This window comes from Protopterus annectens, chromosome 2.part0 (genome assembly GCF_019279795.1).
Source record: "Protopterus annectens isolate FY-2018-M chromosome 2.part0, PAN1.0, whole genome shotgun sequence".
Lineage (NCBI taxonomy): Eukaryota > Metazoa > Chordata > Ceratodontiformes > Protopteridae > Protopterus > Protopterus annectens.
The window spans coordinates 35,400,722-35,418,797 of record NC_056728.1 but is presented as its reverse complement, the minus strand read 5'-3'; the positions used below and the strand labels follow the sequence as shown (position 1 = coordinate 35,418,797).

The 18,076-nt window shown below is 41.7% G+C and overlaps 1 protein-coding gene across 1 annotated transcript in view; it reads left to right on the top strand.

Annotated features, from left to right (window-relative positions):
• The window catches only part of UNC80 (unc-80 homolog, NALCN channel complex subunit), a 5,631,640-nt gene that overhangs the window by 1,583,809 nt on the left and 4,029,755 nt on the right, over positions 1-18,076 (top strand). Inside the window, exon 15 of the mRNA XM_044060513.1 lies at positions 13,032-13,179. Coding sequence (XP_043916448.1) covers positions 13,032-13,179 — 148 coding nt within the window. The remainder of the gene's footprint in view (positions 1-13,031; positions 13,180-18,076) is intronic.

Genomic DNA, 18,076 nt, shown 5'->3' with positions numbered 1-18,076 from the left:
AGTAGATGAAGTATAGGAGGCAGAAGGAGAAGTAGCAGCTTTACAAGTTAAGTGTGTGTATGGAAGGGGAAAGGAGTGGGATCTGTATGGAGTAACAGCAGGGGGTGGATGTTAAGGAAGGTGGAAGTACAAAAGGTTAGGTATAAAGGAAATTATATGGGGGGTGGGTGGGTGGGAATGGGGGTGGAAGGAGAGCGTAGTGAGCCCGAGCGCAACGGGGCTACACCTGAGGTGTGAGATAGCTGAAGAAACAATCAATCAAACAGTAAGTATACTGCAAACTTGAAAGTAGTTTATTGGTCAGGTACTATAACAGAGAGAGAATGGGCTAGCTCAACAACACAGGGGATGGATAAGTTAGGAGCAATAGAGCTCAGGGCAGAAAGGTTACAGTAACTGGAGACTAGGGAAATGTCTTTGGGACAGACCCGTAAGGCTTAAGAAAAGCTAACAAAACTAAGAGGAGTTAAGAGACCGGGAAGTAGGGGGCTGGCATTCGTGATAACATGCTCGGCTTTAGCAGTAAATATAGAGCAGTACAGGCAGTTAAAAATAACATATATTCGGTTAGGAGATGAGGTAAGGGTACTGCATACTTTGTTTCAATACTGGGTAGTGGAATTCCTGTGGTGTTCAAGGTAGGATTTAGATCGCAGCAAGGACCAAATGGTGCTGCAAGCTCCTGACTGAGTTTATCTAGGATGCAGCCTGGGATGTTATCAGGTCCCATGGTGGCTGTATTTTTTGCCTTTGAGAGAGCAGTGATGACCTGTTCCCTAGATATAAGGGAAGAGGGGAGGTACTGGGAATGTCCTGATTTACTGATTGGGAGGGACAGAAGGGTGACATTTTTATTTATTTATTTAACATTTGTTTACTGGGAAAGTCCGACTGGACACGGGTCCTTTTTCAGCAGAGGCCCGGGGAGAAAAGCTCCATGAGTAACAGTAAATTTTCATGCACACATTACAATAACCAAAAAGTATAAAGTAAGCAAAATGTAGTATACATAAGAACATACAAATTTGTTACATCTTCACAACAAAACCTAGGCTTTGAACATAGCTAGTACTGTTTGTCGGTATGACTTATGTCAAGATATAAGGTTAAGAGAGGTTGGTAGGAACAAAGGATTAAACATTGGCGGAGAAGTTGGATATGTTTTGGGTATACTGTGATGTATCAGAGCACTCATGAGGGGTTAGTACAGGAACATAGCCACTTATTTTTTAGATAAGCTTTAAGTGATGGCTTAAAGTGGTTAGTTGATGAGATTGAGAGAATGGAGTAAGGAAGGGAGTTCCGTATATAAGATACATAGTTGGAAAATAAAGATTCTCCTGCAGAGTTGTTGGCATTGGAGACGGTGAGTAAGTTCCTGTTGTTAGAGCGAAGTGGTCTGCTGGAACTGTAAGGAAGGATGAGATTTTGTAGTGCAGGGGTTCTAGTTGGTTGTGTTACAGTTTTGTGAGTTAGAGAGAGTTGGTTGTTCATAGGTTCGTACTAGGCTATCTGCCCTAGGGCATTTATAAGCCTAGCCAGAGTGTATGTGGCTTACACCACCCCTTAGGATGAGAATACTATGCCCTTTTAGGGTTTAGTTTACTATGCCTCTGTCTAGTAGTGACACAGAGATGACCCCCGGGGTAAACCTACGATCTCCCATCCACTCGTCGAGATTTCTCTTGAATAGAGTCAGTGAGGGGCTCTGCCTAACATGGACTGGGATTATGTTCCAGAGTGTAGGGAGCCTCTGGGTTATGAATCTGTCCCTCCAGCACGTTCTATTTATTTCTGTGTTGAGGTTTAAGTCATTTGTTCTCGTGGCTCTGATGGATTTGGATTTTCTGAGGTGGAGCATGTCCATTAATTCAGGATTGGACATGGCCTTGTACGTCAGGCACAGATCACCTCTGAGTAGGCGGTATGCGACTGAATAGAGCTGGAGTTTTTCAGTCGGGCAGCATATGACATATGTTTAAGACCCTTTATCCTCTTGGTGAGGAACTTTTGGGGTCTTTCCAACTGCTGCAGGTGTCGGGTGAGATACATCCCAAATGGGGCATTGTACTCCATCATTGGCCTGATAAGAGAAGAGTACAGGGGCACAATGACCTCTCTTGATCTAGATGTGAAACCCTTTATGATAAGGTGGGCAATATAGAAGGTCTTCCTAACCACTTTGGCAATGTGAGTGTCAAATGAGAGGTTACTGTCAACCTGAGTCCCTAGGTCCCTGATTACCTCTTCCGTACTTAATGGATTACCGCCTATGTGGTAATTTGTCGGTACCTTGTTTTTCCCAAAGGGTATGACTATACATTTTTGGCGTTCAGCTTAAGGCCATGGCTCTGGCACCAATTATCCGTTTCTATGAGGCCTCTCTGAAGGATGTTTGTGTCCGCTGGAGTATCAATTATGGCGCCCAGTTTGCAGTCATCTGCGAACTTTGTCAGCCACAATCCTCCTATGTTTGCCTGTACCTCGGAAAAATAAATGCCGAACAAGAGGGGTCCCAGGACTGAGCCCTGTGGGACACCACTTGTGACTGGCTTAGAGTCTGACATAGCTCCAGCAACTCTGACCCTGTGGGTTCTGTCCTTGAGCCAGTTTGCAACCCATCTTGTGACATATGGGTTTACATTTACGCTGGTGAGTTTGTCTATGATGCCCGAGTGGGGTATTGTGTCAAAGGCTTTTGCAAGGTCAAGGTAGGCTGTGTGAACTGCCTTACCCTCATCAATGGCCTTAGAGACTGTTTCAAAAAAGTCGACCAAGTTCAAAAGGCAGGAGCTGCCCTTGACAAAGCCAAATTGGGTAGGATCCAATGTCTGTAGGTCCCCAATGTCTTTGTTTATGAGTTCCATAATGATCCTTTCCATAGCTTTGCAGACCAGGCTCGTCAGGCTTATGGGGCGGTAATTTCCAGGGTCTGTAGAAGCACCGCCTTTGTGAAGTGGGACCACTGTTGCCGTACGCCACTCTTTGGGTACGTATCCTGTGGTAAGGCTAAGATTAAACAGCAGCCTTATGTGTGGGTTTAGTTCCTCTTGGAGTTCACGTAGCACACAGCCCGGGACACCATCCGGTCCCATTGATGCTGTGTTTTTAGCGTTAGAGAGGGCGGCTCTCACCTGGGCATCTGAGATGTTAGGGATGCTACACTCTGCTGGGATAGTTATTTCTCCTTTTGGGGGGGAGGGGGAGGAGAAATTTGCACTGAACCTGTCTGCCAGAATGTTGGCAATGTCAGTGGGTTCAGTGTATTTTTTTGCACTGAACCTGTCTGCCAGAATGTTGGCAATGTCGGTGGGTTCAGTGTATTTTGTGTCATTTTGGACTAACTCTGAGCATATCTGGGAGTTTCCACCCAGGTTTCTAACATAGCTAAAGAAGGCCTTGTGATTGTCTTTTGTGTCATTTGCGATTTTTCTCTCAAAGTTGGCTTTGGATGATTTTATGAGTGATCGTAGTTTTTTGCTAGTACTGATCAGAGATGCCTTCCCTTTTAGGGATTTTGCTCTGTCGTGTAGTAGCTTCCTCCTTCTGTTGTAAAGTTTGTTTATGGCTGGGGTCCACCAGACCGGTCGCCTGCCTTTGGGGGAATGGGTCTTGGTTTTATTTGGGATTGCATGATCCATGCATTCTTGAAGGTGCCCATAGAAGGCATTTGCAAAGGATTCAGCAGTGTGGGTTGTGGTTTCCACTGGACCAGGGGCCTTGAAAGATACCACTTCAGTCTTAAGAAGTATGAAGTTTGCTTTTGAGAAGTTCTTCACTGTGGTCTTTTGTGCAGGGGGTGGGGGCGGGATGTGGATTTTCAGTGAGATTAATTTATGGTCTGATCTTACCAAAGAGGGATGTACTTCCGGTGTGGAGCATTTTGTCCCCATGTTTGTGATGATCAGGTCTAGTATATTGTCTCCTCTTGTGGGAATGGTGACTAGTTGTTCCATTGCATTTGAGTTTATGAATTCTAAAAACCTTTGGGCTAGGGTGTTGGGGCTTGAGTAATGTTCCCAGTCTATGTTTGGGTAGTTGAAGTCTCCCAAAATGATGGTATTTGGAGAGACATTCATACTCTCCAGTGTCTTCAGGAAGGCTGTGTGGGGTTCCTGAGTTTGAGAGGGTGGTCTGTAGCACGCTATAAACTGTAAGGCAGTTTTGCCTATGGTTAGTTGCACCTGGATAGTTGCACCTGGATAGTAGATAGATAGAAAGAATAATGTTGGGAAGCTCAAGCCATTCTAGTATCCTTAAAGCTGTACAGTGATGTGTTCTATATGGGCAGCCAGATGCAAACTTAGCAATTTTATTATAACATGCTTCTAGCTTAGATAAGTCAGTTTTCCTTAGATTAGTTAAAATTGGAGAGACATATAATAGAGTGGAGAGCAGATGGGCTTGTGCTAATGTAATTTTGGCCATTGTGGTCAGGAACCTTTTGTGCCTATATAGACTTCCAAGTTTCTTATGGACTTTTTTATAGTTAAGGAGACATGCAAGTCAAATTTTAGGGTATTGTCTATTTCCACTCCTAGAAGCTTTGTATGGGTTGTCGGGGAGATCACAATATTGTCTTTGGCTATTATGTTAAATGTTGGGCATGAGATAGATGTCTTGTTAGTTTGAAAGAGTAATTTAGTTTTGTTTGGGTTCAGGATTAGATGGGCATTGGCTAACCATGTTTCAACAGAAGTGAAATATTCCTGTGTTTGAGAATGAAGAGTTGATAGAGAAGTGGCAGCACAGATAAGTGTTGAATCATCTGCATGCTGTATTATAGAACCATGTGGAGTAGCTGTGTGTAGATTATTAGGAAAAAGGGATAAAAGGAGAGGGTCCAAGATAGATCCTTGGGGACACAGTGGATAAAGGAAGGCATGGAGATAGGTCACCCTGCCATAGAACAGATTGTTGACAGTCAGATAGTTATGAAACCATGCTGTGGCAGATGGTGAGAAGGATAGTTCAGTTAGTACATGTATTAGTTTGGAATGGGAGACCATATCAGAAGCTTTGATAAGTCTAGAAAGATGGCAGATACAACGTTGCTCTTATTCCTGTGATGGTTTACGGTATTAGTGAAGGATAAGAGAGCTGTAGTGGTACTATGTGATGGTCAAAAGCCATGCTGAGTGTTTGCGAGAAAGTTATTTTTTAGTAAGAATTTCATGACCTGGAGATGACTACACCTTTCGAGTAGCTTGGAGGTGAAAGAATAGCAGTTGGTCAATAGTTTGTCAGTTCTGTGGAAGGTCCCCCTTTATGAAGTGGGATTACATGGGACATTTTCCACAGTTGAGGGACCTTGTTTTTGAGAATGGATCTATTTATAAGGATTGATACTGGGAAGGCTGTAGATTCAGTTGCAGTTTTGAGGTATTCACTGGGTAAGTTATCTATGGCAAGTGTAGTAGGTTTTAATTTCTGTAGTATTTTTTATAGTGGCTTTAGGAAATGGGGAGAAAGAGAATGAGGCATTGCTAGCTGTAGACTTGGCTGGTTTGGTATCAGGAGTAGGGATTGCTGTTTGGAAAGGGCAATTATAGATTCAGTAAAATGTTTGTTAAAAATGGTAGCTATGCTATGGGAATTGTTGTGGATGTTTGGAGTCGGCGTAGTAGATTTTCCTGGGTGAAGGATTGAGTTTATAGCTGGCCAGAATTGTTGAGGTTTTTTTTGATGTGTGTTTTGAATGTTATGATAGAAATTTATTTTATCCTGTTTTATTTGTTTTTTTTTTTTTTTTTTTTTGCCTTATTTCTAAGTTTTTGATACTGTTGTTTAGAAACTACTGTGTTAGTCTTACGCCCCAGGCTTTATCTCTAGTTTTCAGAAGGGTCCTAGTGTCTCTGCTTAGCCAAGGGGGATAGTTTGATTTTACTCTGATGGTTCCAACAGGGGCATGTGCATTTACTATATCTAAGAAAGATTTATTAAAGTGGTTCACTGCATCATCGAGGTCAAGGTATTTGAGTGGAGTCCAATTCCGCCTTTGTAGGCCAGCAAGGAAGTTGTCAAGATGTACGTTTTTTTTCTGAGTTGTTTAAACATAGGTTTTGGTGGGAATATGTGTTGTCGTATAGGAAATGTAGGCAGGTGGTCGCTCAGACCATCAGGAAGGCAACCTGATTTGGAATGAGTGAGAGGAGTTATTTAATAATATCCAGTCCAAGATGGATTGTTTTTTACTAGCTTTATCTATTCGGGTAGGTTCTTGAATAGTTTGTGTAAAACCATGCAAGTTTATGTGATGGATGGGGTGATCTGTATCACATGCAAACCAGTCTAAATTAAAATCACCCAGTATGAATGTCTCCTGACTTAGGGTACTACTTGCCCAGTGCAATAGACGTTCTATAACTGGGACATTATTTCCAGGTGAGATATAGCAGCCAATTATATTGTGTTTTTCTTGAATTTATGGTTAGTGTGGTATAGATGATTTCTGCACTGCCCAGTTATGGGGTTTTGCATTCAAGGAAAGTTAAAATGGGATGGTCTTTAAAGAGGACAGCAACTCCACCTCCTCTTTTGTTGAGTCTATCCACCCGTAGTATGGAGTTAAACTGGGAGTAGTATTTCATTATCTTTTGTACTTGGTTTTAACCATGTTTCAGTGATTATGACTATGTCTGGGGAGTATGTAGCTAGAGTGGCATGGAGAATGTCCAGTTTTTGGCTATACTTCTAATATTAATGTTCATTAACAATAGGTCTGATTTTTTTCTGTTTAGGATTGGATGTGTGGGGGTGTTGAGACTAGAGTGACTAGATGGGTTGGTGTTATCTGAGAGTGGTCCAGGGTTTGGGTGGATGTCACCGCTAAGCAGTAGCCTAGAGGCAATGTTGGTAAGTAGTTTCAATCATTTCATAGGTTCATTGTTGAATAACTGAGGATTATAGTGACTGTCTTTAGTAGGTATTAATTTAAATGGAAAATACTGGAGGCTAGTAATATTGACAAGTGTAGGAGTGATGGTGAGATATGTACATGGAGTAGTATGGTAAGGTGGGTTTGTGGTATGATGAAAAGTCGGTGTCTGAAATGTTGTTGTGGTGATAAGTAGTGAGGTGAGATAGTAATATGAGTGTAATAAGAAGTGATAGGTGAAGCACGAACATGGTATAGGTCTAGGAGGAGGAAACAGGATAACAGGAAGTGCGTCTAATTGGATTTATAGAGTGAGGGAGTGTCTGCCTAGTGCTCGAGTAGAAGCATTGGGTTGGGATATGGGGGCAGGGTAGGGGAGTGAGCCGAAGGGCGAACGGAGCGGGCAGAGCAACCCCAGCAGGAGGGATTCCAAATAGAAAAGAAAAAAACAATCATGAACCAGGAAATGTAATTAAGACAATACATTATGTTAGAGCTTTTCAGCTTACAGAAACCAAATGTTGCTAGCAAGCTCTATAAGGATGAGTAGAGCAAGTTTGCCATATCTGTGGCATTTGTATATGTGGTGTCATTGACCACCAGTTCTGAACAGATCTGGGTGCTTCCTTTGAGATTGCAAACATATGTGAATAAGATCTTGTGATTTTCTCTAGTAGATGTGGCCAATTTAGACTCGAAGTTAGCTTTGGAGGATTTCACTAGTGCTCTTATTTGCTTGTTCAGGCTAAGGAGAGATTACTTCCAATAGGGCACCTGCTCCTTCTTGGTCCTAGACAGCAATTTTTTCCTTTTGTTATAGAGTTTATTTATTGCAGATGTCTGACAGGTTTACTCTTCCTCGCGGAGGATGATTTAGTCCTTTCAGGTATTCCTGATTCCATGCATCTATATAAATGCTCATATAGTGCTTTGGTATAGTTTAGGATACTGGTCCCAGTACCTAGAGAGGGTGAGGGGGCTGTGAAGCTGTTTATACCATCCCTCAGGAGGCTGTAATCGACTTTTTTCTTTGTTTGACCCTAGCTAGAGGGGGGGTTGGGGGAGATGGTGACTTCGAATGTGACCGCTTTGTGGTCGGATCTTACCAGGGAGGATGATACTGCAGGGATGCTGCAGTGGTTACTCGTGTTGGTTAATACCATGTCCAAGATATTATCACCTCTTGTGGGAGTATCGACTAGCTGTTCCATAGCATTTGCATTGACAAAAATCAAGGAATCTCTGGGCATTTGTGTTCTGGCATGAGTAGTTCTTCCAGTCTATGTTTGGGTAATAAAAGAAACCCAGGATTATGGTAAAAGGTTGAATATTGATAGGATAAGCTTTAAGAATCTACCCCTATGCCTCTGAGACAGTATGAATGAAGAAAATAGTGCAGATTTGTTAAGTCCTAATTCCCTGCAATAGTAGATGTTCGAATTTTCCACTGCCTCAGTGGCAGTGCCCATACATCATCCCTATTACTTTACATATATATATATATATATATATATATATATATATATATATATATATATAGTACATATGTAGTTCGATGGTATCCACCCTTGTGTTGTTGGCTAGCTTTGGTTATTTGTCTTCAAGTTTTGTGGCTTCAGTTGATTGGTTTGAGACAATTATTGCTTCCAGTCCTCTTTGGCTGTTCTTACTTAGCACTAAAAACCTGAACAACTGACTTCCTGTGAGAGAGAGGGTAGGCTTTCTCTGATGGGAGGGGCTTAGCCAATCTCCTATCACAGGGAGAAAGAGGACATCATTCTGTGGTCTGGAAAGCTGCTGGTGTGCGTTTGTGCAGGCAGAGAACCCATTTGCCACTGTGGCAGTGTGAAATTTGTTCATCTGCTGTTAAAAGATAAGTAGGATTTAGGCAGCTGTACTTTCATTTCAAAATGTTTAATTCTACAGTAGTTTCTCTGCTGGGTTATGTATGCCTCCACCCTCACGCATATTTCAAAGTTTTTTTTGTTTTTTTTTAAATTAGGAGAATTCTTGGCCAGTTATCACATTATGTGTTAAGTTATGTTGGAACACTTTTCCGTAAAGAGTTAGCATTTCGTCTCGAGTTAAAAGGTATTCTCTTTTGGCCCTGTGTAGACACTATTTCATCTTTCTTTTTCTCAACAGTTTTGAGCTTACATACACATTGTAAATTATCTAGCACAAACTTGCTGAGTGTAACAAACCCTGCAACTCTTTTCCTTCTTCTGTAATAGTACCTTTAGTAAGCTTGGTTATACCATAGTGTCAGAATGCAGGTTCAACATTTCTTTTAACAAGTAAGAATTCAGCATTGCAGCATTCTAGGTTCACTTCCAGCCACAGACTATCTAAAAGTGTGTGGTTTAACATGGGTAGTTTTTTCAGGTTCAGCAGTTACCATTAATTCTGTAGTAGTTTGGTATTGTTCTGGTGAAGTACATTTAAGATAAACTTGAGCAGAAAAAAATGCCTTTTGCTTGTTTGCAGGCAGAAGCACACTGATAAGTGCGAGCTTGTTTAGTAGCTCTTGGTGCATGTGAGTTAGATTGAGATTGCTGCTTCTGTTAGTAACAAGCATTCTACTAAAACAGCTAACATTTCTGATGATTTAGGATCACTCTGAGGCATCCACTTTTTTAAGTTACTAGGGAGTGTAATTTTACATTTATCAACAACCAGTGTTCCTATTTTTTTGCATTGTTTACATCAAGTTCTGACCACAATTTTAAAGTACACATTAAATGAGCCATTTATGTTCTTAGTGATTCGTCTATAATGAGTGTCCAGCTACGAAACCTAAAAGCCTGTCTCTCCAGTGAAGAAGCACCAACCCTTACTAGTATGTCTTTTTTTTTCAATATTTAATTATTCCGTGCATTGTCACCTAAATCCATGCAGTATAGTTGGTATGAAGACAGTATCATGGCACATGCCATTGAGGCCAGTTTTCTCTCTTGGCATCTTATTCAGAATGACACAAAGTAGGTCTCAACATCATCCTGTGATCCTAACCTCAGTAGAGCATTGGTTTATACATCCCCACGCTAGGAAGCCTGTTGATTTACCAGGATGTTGAGCTGTTGTTTCAGGCATAGAAGATGGTGTTCTGTCACTGCATATTGGTCCTAGAGATCTCTAAGCCTTCAACAAAGTTTTGACAAACTTTTCCATTTTCATACAGCAGCAGAGACAGTGCAGTAGTACATTTTCAAGCAGAAACTATTTTCTCAGCAATAGAAATCATGTTCCCTTTGTGGATTTCTATATGGGAGCAAGGGTAGCAAACACAAAATTACTTGTTATTTTCTTTCTCAAGCTTAGAGAAGCCAAGTATTCAGGAAGTAAGAAAAAGAACCAAAGGCTTCTGTTTCCACAGTCAGTAGTTATGTCTTTAAGCAATAGCAGTAACAGTGTTTTTCATGCCAGTCTCATGTGGGAACTACACTGGGGAGATTATTCATAAATAGTGCAGATAGCAAATGCTTGCAATCTACAGTTTTACAGAATACTGTGTTTTGCTGCCAACTGAGAAATACCAGTGTAGTAGATTAGTTTTTGAAGAAGAAAACCACTCTGAAGGCCATTTTTATAGATTTGTAAACACATGTTTATTTACCGTTACAAAATAAAAATATGTTTTTTTTTTTCAGTTTGAAGAATAAATCAAAATGCACAGTTCTTGTATATAGTTTTCATTGAATGTAGACACTTTCATAGTTCATATTTCTGTTTTCTGAAACAGTTGTATTTCCAAGGAAACAGTTCATTACTTGTAGACAGAAAGAGAAGTTAATTCAAGTTCCCCCAGCTTTTTGTAGAAATTAAAATATAGGCAGTTAAGTTTTACAGTGGATGGCGTTGTTGCCTTACAGAAAGAAGGTTCCCCAGTTTGATTCTCTGCTGTGGTGCTTTCCTTTGTTCACATGGGTTTCCTCTGGGTGCTCAGATTTCCTCCCACATTCCAAAGGCATACAATAGATTGACTGGACGCTCTAAACTGGCCATAGGTGTGAGTGTGCATGCAAGTGTGTGGCGTGGAAGAACTACTATGACAGGGCTATCCACCCAGCAGTGTATATCTTGGCTTTAGATAATTGTCACTGTTGAAGTGACACTCCAACCCCATCTGAAAAAAATGGGAAAAGGGGTTTGTGGATGGATGGAGGCAGTTCATTTTCTTGACATAGTAGAACAGCTTTTAAACAAAGTTTTAACAGGGTTTCCTTCCAGTCTCCAGAGACTCCTCCTAACCCTTTCCTTCAGGAGTCTTCCATTTCTTGGCAGCACTTATTTTGTAGTCTGACTGTAGTTAGCTTTACTTTAGTTTCCATGGAGCCCCCCCCCCCCATTAGAGATTTATATTTATTGTAGGAGTGTATTTGTATTAGCTCTGCAGCAACTAATTTGATCATCTCAAAAAACATACCTGAGCTTCACTGTTTTACCATATGTTTGCTTCAGTCCTGCGAGGATTTTAAATAATGAATATCCTGTTTTACTCTTCTTCTGTTTTGGCTGTTCCCGTTAGGGGTCGCCACAGCGGATCATCTGTTTCCATTTCTTCCTGTCCTCTGCATATTGCTCTGTCACACTGACTACCTGCATGTCCTCTTTCACCACATCCATAAACCTTATCTTAGGCCTTCCTCTTTTCCTCTTACCTGGCACCGCCATCCTTAGAATCCTTTTCCCAATATACCCAGCATCCCTCCTCAGTACATGTTCAAACCAATGGAATCTCGCCTCTCTGACTTTGTCTCCAAACCGTCCAACCTGAGCTGACCCTCTAATATACTGATTCCTAATCCTGTCCATCCTTGTCTCACCCAGTGCAAATCTTAACATCTTTAACTCTGCCACTTCCATTTCTGACTCCTGCCTTTGTCAGTGCCATTGTCTCCAACCCATACACATAGCTGGTCTCACTACCCTCTTGTAGACCTTCCCTTTCACTCTTACTGGTACCCATGTCACAAATCACTTCTGACACTCTTCTCCACCCATTCCACCCTGCCTGTACTCTCTTCTTCACCTCTCTTCCACAATCACCATTACTCTGAACTGTTGATCCCAAGTACTTAAACTCATCCACCTTCGCCAATTCTACTCCCTGTATCCTCACCATTCCTCTATCCTCCTGTTCATTCACACACACATATTCTGTCTTAGTCCTGCTGACCTTCATTCCTCTCCTCTCTAGAGCATATCTCCACCTCTCCAGGGTCTCTTCAACCTGGTCCCTACTCTCACTACAGATCACAATGACATCTGCAAACATCATAATCCATGGGGCCTCCTGTCTGATCTCGTCTGTCAACCTGTCCATCACCATTGCAAATAAGAAAGGGCTCAGAGCTGTTCCTTGATGTAATCCCACCTCCACCTTAAACACATCTGTCACTCCCACTGCGGACTTCACCACTGTCACACTACCCTCGTACATATCCTGTACCACTCTTACATACTTCTCTGCCACTCCTGACTTCCTCATACAATACCACAACTCCTCTCTAGGCACCCTATCATATGCTATCTCCAAGTCCACAAAGACACAATGCAACTCCTTCTGACCTTCTCTATATTTCTCCATCAACACTCTCAGAGCAAACATCGCATCTGTAGTGCTCTTTCCTGGCATGAAACCATACTGCTGATCACTAATCATCACCACCCTTCTTAACCTAGCTTCCACTACTCTTTCCCATAACTAAACTACATAACTACAGACGGATAAAACCGATCAGTCACAGCTTGAAGTTATTCAAAGGGAGGGATTCAAACGTGCAGTGGAAAGTTGGGAAGGGGATTGTGTAGTGCTTCAAGAGAAGAGTTTTATTGTATAAGCTTGGGAGTCTGTGGCAGTCATAGATTGGATGTTCGGTTAATGTTTAAATCCTCAAGTTTGCAAAGTTGAACATAGGCAGTTTATAATGCCTTACCATTCATCAATGATGTAAACTCAACTTTTACAAATCAGACATTGTGTACATTATCCTACACTGCTGCTGTTTGATATTTAAGACCATAATATGAGAGGAGTACTTGTTTTGCTGCAGTGGGAGAGCTTATTTTGCTGTATCATTGTGTTCTTGAAATCTGTTTGTTTCATTGTATATACTAACAGTAATTCATTGCTGAGTTTGTTCTCTCATAGGCTCAGAACTGCCTTACTAGACTGTACAAGTTAGATAAAATCCAGTTTCGTCAGACAATGAGAGAATATGTGAACAAGGATTCTCTGAATAATGTAGTGGACTTCCTACATGCTTTGCTGGGATTTTGCATGGAACCAGTTACTGACAGTAAGTATAGTTCAGTGATGCAAAACAAATATGTTGTTCCACTCTTGAAAAAAGTGTATAAAGATACTTTTCATCAATGATATTACTTGAAAGGCATGCAGATGATTTTCTAAAAAATATGTACTTTTGGTTATCTTTTCACTTTAAGAATCACTTACGTGGTTAATAGTAGCTTCCTAAAATTAAGTGGTATATACACCTGTGTGCGTGTGTGTGTGTGTTTGTGTGTGTGTGTCTGTACATGTGTGTAAGCATCACCATTTGCAAGCACCATTTGATTACCCTTGCAAAGCTAGCATAGGATTCTTAGAATCTTCAATGTTTCTCAGTGTTTGATACGCAGTATGTTCAAAATTGTGAGGTTTTTCATTTTTAAAAGCAGTTCACTGTGTATTTAAATTGCCATCTGCTTAGGCTTCAGAAAGGATCGTGGCAGAGGAAATATTGCTCTCTTGACATTTTTTCCTCAGGCACTTGATATTAAAACCTACCTGGTCTGGGGAAACATATACCTTGCAGAACACATTGTGTGGGCAGTTAAGACTTAATACATTCTTACCCATATTAATCATCTTATAGATGTGCTGCTTTACATTTTCCCATTCCTGTCTTGCTGACTGTACTTTTTTGTCTAGGGCCAATATGTATTTCAGACAGGAGATGGTCATGTTGTGAAGTATTTTTCCCCCAATTTTCCTTCACCTGGAAAAGGAGAACTAGCCCCCAGCTGTTCAATTTTGACCCATTCGTCCCTTACAAAGAGAGAGCAGATCATGTAAACATAGTGTTTTTTTTAATTAAGCTCTTATCTACTTCTTGGTGTCTGATATTGACACCCACAGTACTGAAAGTGCCTGGTGTGCCCTCCTCCTGTAAGTAACTGCTTCCATCCACATGCTAATGAATGTTGTCTTCATTGGCTTAGTAAGCCAAGCCCATGTCTCTAGTCAAAGATGTTTCACCTTCAAGTCTCTACCTGCATACAACAAAGCAGCTACTGATCACTGCTGCAGTAGCCTTAGCTCTATAGGTTATATCCTGCCAAGGATACAACAGCTGGCCAGCTCTCAAAGCTTCAGGGCACATTCCATGTGCTCAAGCCATTAGGCAGTTTGAGCTGAGCTGCCTAAAATCACAGGTTTGAGAACCAAGCCCTTCAGAAATTTCCTGTCATTGATGAGAGAGCTCCTGTGTGGGTTTTCAAGAATTGATGGTCAGCTTGTACATTTCCTTTGCTGGGCAGATGAGCTCCCTTTGGGGAAAAACCTTCCATGTAAAAAATATATTGTTTAAGCATACTTTCTTGTATTTATTTTTAGTTTACAAGTTCATGTTTAAGGGACTGTCGTTAGACTTTTACTTTTAAATGGGAACTCACTTTTTTCCTGTAAGTTTAAAAGTTATTTAAAGCAGTTGAAAACCATTTTTCTTTTGTGAAATTGTTTATTTTATTTTGAGGGGCTGGCAAAGTGTGTTAAATTGCTTTTTATTGTGTTTTTGTGAGAAAAAAGTGACTTTTAACAACTTATATTTTTACTAGCTTATGCTGCTTGTTTTCCCTGGGAAAGGGGTACCAGTTTTGGCTCGATCATGAAACAAACTACCAGTCCCTAGGTCAGTCCTTCTACCAGCCACAAAAAGAAAAAGTTAAGTAAACAGCCTTTGCCACTAAAGCAGACTAGCAGTTTGGCTTAGCTGCAGGTGGGTGACTTAGCTGTGGCCATTGTTTGTTCCTCGGACCACTGATCTTTTACTCTGGATACCTCCGGTGCAGCACTTACAACCACTATAGACCGACCCACAATGGGTGAGAAAGAGCCACTGTTGTTGGTCCTAAGAGAGGGAACACAAAAGACTTCCCTGTTTATTTAGAATGCTGAGCCAGTCCTCAGGGAGGCTGCTGTTGCCATTAACAACACAATTAGCCCAATTTAAAAGAAACAGAAATCTAAATATGTATAAACTATTCCTGAAATTTCTTTAGACAGGAGTAGTGTACTAGTGTTTGATCAGGGTTTAATTCAAGCTGTTGAGCCTTCTTATAAGGCAGTTTCTAGTAAAAGAAAGAGGAACGGCTCTTTTCCTGAAAAGATTCAAGATTCTGGATCTGGACAGGAAAATGAAGGGACAGATGCATGGTTTTCTCCTCAGATTTCTGAGTTAGTCTCAGATGAGAGCACAGTATCTGATTCTTTCTTGGGGAGTTTCTCGTTATCTGAGACTATTTCCGGAGTGTGCCACTGTTTTCAGTGGGAGAATACTGGGGTTTCTGAATCTGTCAGAAAGTACTATGAACTTTTACCTTCACCCATCCCTCCAGTGCTGTCAGCCTACTTCCCCTAAAAACCCAGATTGTATAAAGTTCCACAAACTTTTAAGGTTTCGTATACTCGTTCTGAACCTAATTGAATAGCTATAGCTTTTGCTAAGCCTACTGCTGCTAAATAAATGGTGCCCGAAGCAGAAGCAGTTCGCATGAGTGCCAGTCGGCCGCTATGAGTTTTGTCTACCGAATTGAAATTTAAGTCTTCTAAAGCTGTTGAGCCTTCTTATAAGGCAGTTTCTAGTAAAAGAAAGAGTAAAAGAAAGAGGAACGGCTCTTTTCCTGAAAAGATTCAAGATTCTGGATCTGGACAGGAAAATGAAGGGACAGATGCATGGTTTTCTCCTCAGATTTCTGAGTTAGTCTCAGATGAGAGCACAGTATCTGATTCTTTCTTGGGGAGTTTCTCGTTATCTGAGACTATTTCCGGAGTGTGCCACTGTTTTCAGTGGGAGAATACTGGGGTTTCTGAATCTGTCAGAAAGTACCATGAACTTTTACCTTCACCCATCCCTCCAGTGCTGTCAGCCTACTTCCCCTAAAAACCCAGATTGTATAAAGTTCCACAAACTTTTAAGGTTTCGTATAGTCGTTCTGAACCTAATTGAATAGCTATAGCTTTTGCTAAGCCTACTGCTGCTAAATAAATGGTGCCCGAAGCAGAAGCAGTTCGCATGAGTGCCAGTCGGCCGCTATGAGTTTTGTCTACCGAATTGAAATTTAAGTCTTCTAAAGCTAAGTACCCCGTTGGGGGTCCTTTTTTCTTGCACTAACCGATGTCAGAAAAAGTTAATAATTGTCTCACCTGTGGAAAGCAAATAACACACCGAGACTTCCATTCTTACTGTGTCACTTGTTTAGGCCCAGACCACGACGTCCCCCGTTGTCGCTTCTGTGCTTTGTTCATCGCCAGAACTATCCCTCGTCGGGCCCTTATTGTAGCCACATATTTCCACTTACAGTCCTCGAATTTTGATATGGCTTCGGTAAGCCATCCGGCAGCAGATCTTCCGAAAAAACATAAAGATAAAGACAGAGACAGACCGCACAGGTCCAAACTTACCAATGACGCTTCCATTAAGCTATTCATCAGTTTTCCGGTCCTCAGTGAGGCGCTTTCGCAGCCCCTGATGCCCATTTCTGTGGATTCGCAGGCCGCTACCAAGACCCTTTCAGAGTCCAGTATGCTGCAAAACTCTTCTTCGACTAAGGATCCTGTGGTCGTCTCTACCTTGGATGGGGCCGGAGCTGCTGAGCAGGGATCTGCTTCCGAGGAAGTCCTTTGCACTACAGATTCTCGACATAAACTGACATCTTCTTTCGCGACTACCGTTCTTTCAAAAATGACCGAGTTTCTTAGGCCCAGGGTATGAACCACACCCAAGAAACCGACGACCCACTCTCAGGCGCCTGCTGCTTTGCCTCAGTCTCAAATACTTAAAATTGCAGAAGACCTTATCATGCTGATCAGGGGAAGCCAAGCTATCCCCTCCAAAAGGAAAAGAGATCTGTCCCGTTATTTTGTCTGAACAAGAGTCAGATGACGCTGATGAATCTGAATATGAAGACATGCAACCCCTCTCTCCTTATGAGGATTCTGATGCAGAGGATTCCATTCTTCAGCCTCTCCCCCAGAGGTTTTTTTTCCTTTGGGGGAAACCCTGCATACCTTAAGGGAGAATTTCCAATGGGAGAGTCAAGACTATCCTCAGTCTAAAAAGAGACTCTGGGAATTCCTAGATCTCCCACAGAACAGACCCTTGGCCACCCCCCCAGTCCTGGATGTTGTGGAGGATGTTTTCCTCGAATCCACCTTGACTCCTGGCACCCTGTCTCCTGCACCCAGAAAACCAGACAGGTACTATAGAGTCCCTGACTCACACAAATTTCTTTTTAAAAATCCTACTGCTGATCCTAAAATAATTTCTCAAGGGCCTAAAGGGATTAAAGCAACCTCTGCTAAGAATCCTCCCCCCTCAGATAGGGATTGCCGAGCACTAGACAGATGAGGTAAAAAAGTATACACCTCAGCTACTGTTGCTATCAAGGCACTGATATTGACACCCACAGTACTGAAAGTGCCTGGTGTGCCCTCCTCCTGTAAGTAACTGCTTCCATCCACATGCTAATGAATGTTGTCTTCATTGGCTTAGTAAGCCAAGCCCATGTCTCTAGTCAAAGATGTTTCACCTTCAAGTCTCTACCTGCATACAACAAAGCAGCTACTGATCACTGCTGCAGTAGCCTTAGCTCTATAGGTTATATCCTGCCAAGGATACAACAGCTGGCCAGCTCTCAAAGCTTCAGGGCACATTCCATGTGCTCAAGCCATTAGGCAATTTGAGCTGAGCTGCCTAAAATCACAGGTTTGAGAACCAAGCCCTTCAGAAATTTCCTGTCATTGATGAGAGAGCTCCTGTGTGGGTTTTCAAGAATTGATGGTCAGCTTGTACATTTCCTTTGCTGGGCAGATGAGCTCCCTTTGGGGAAAAACCTTCCATGTAAAAAATATATTGTTTAAGCATACTTTCTTGTATTTATTTTTAGTTTATAAGTTCATGTTTAAGGGACTGT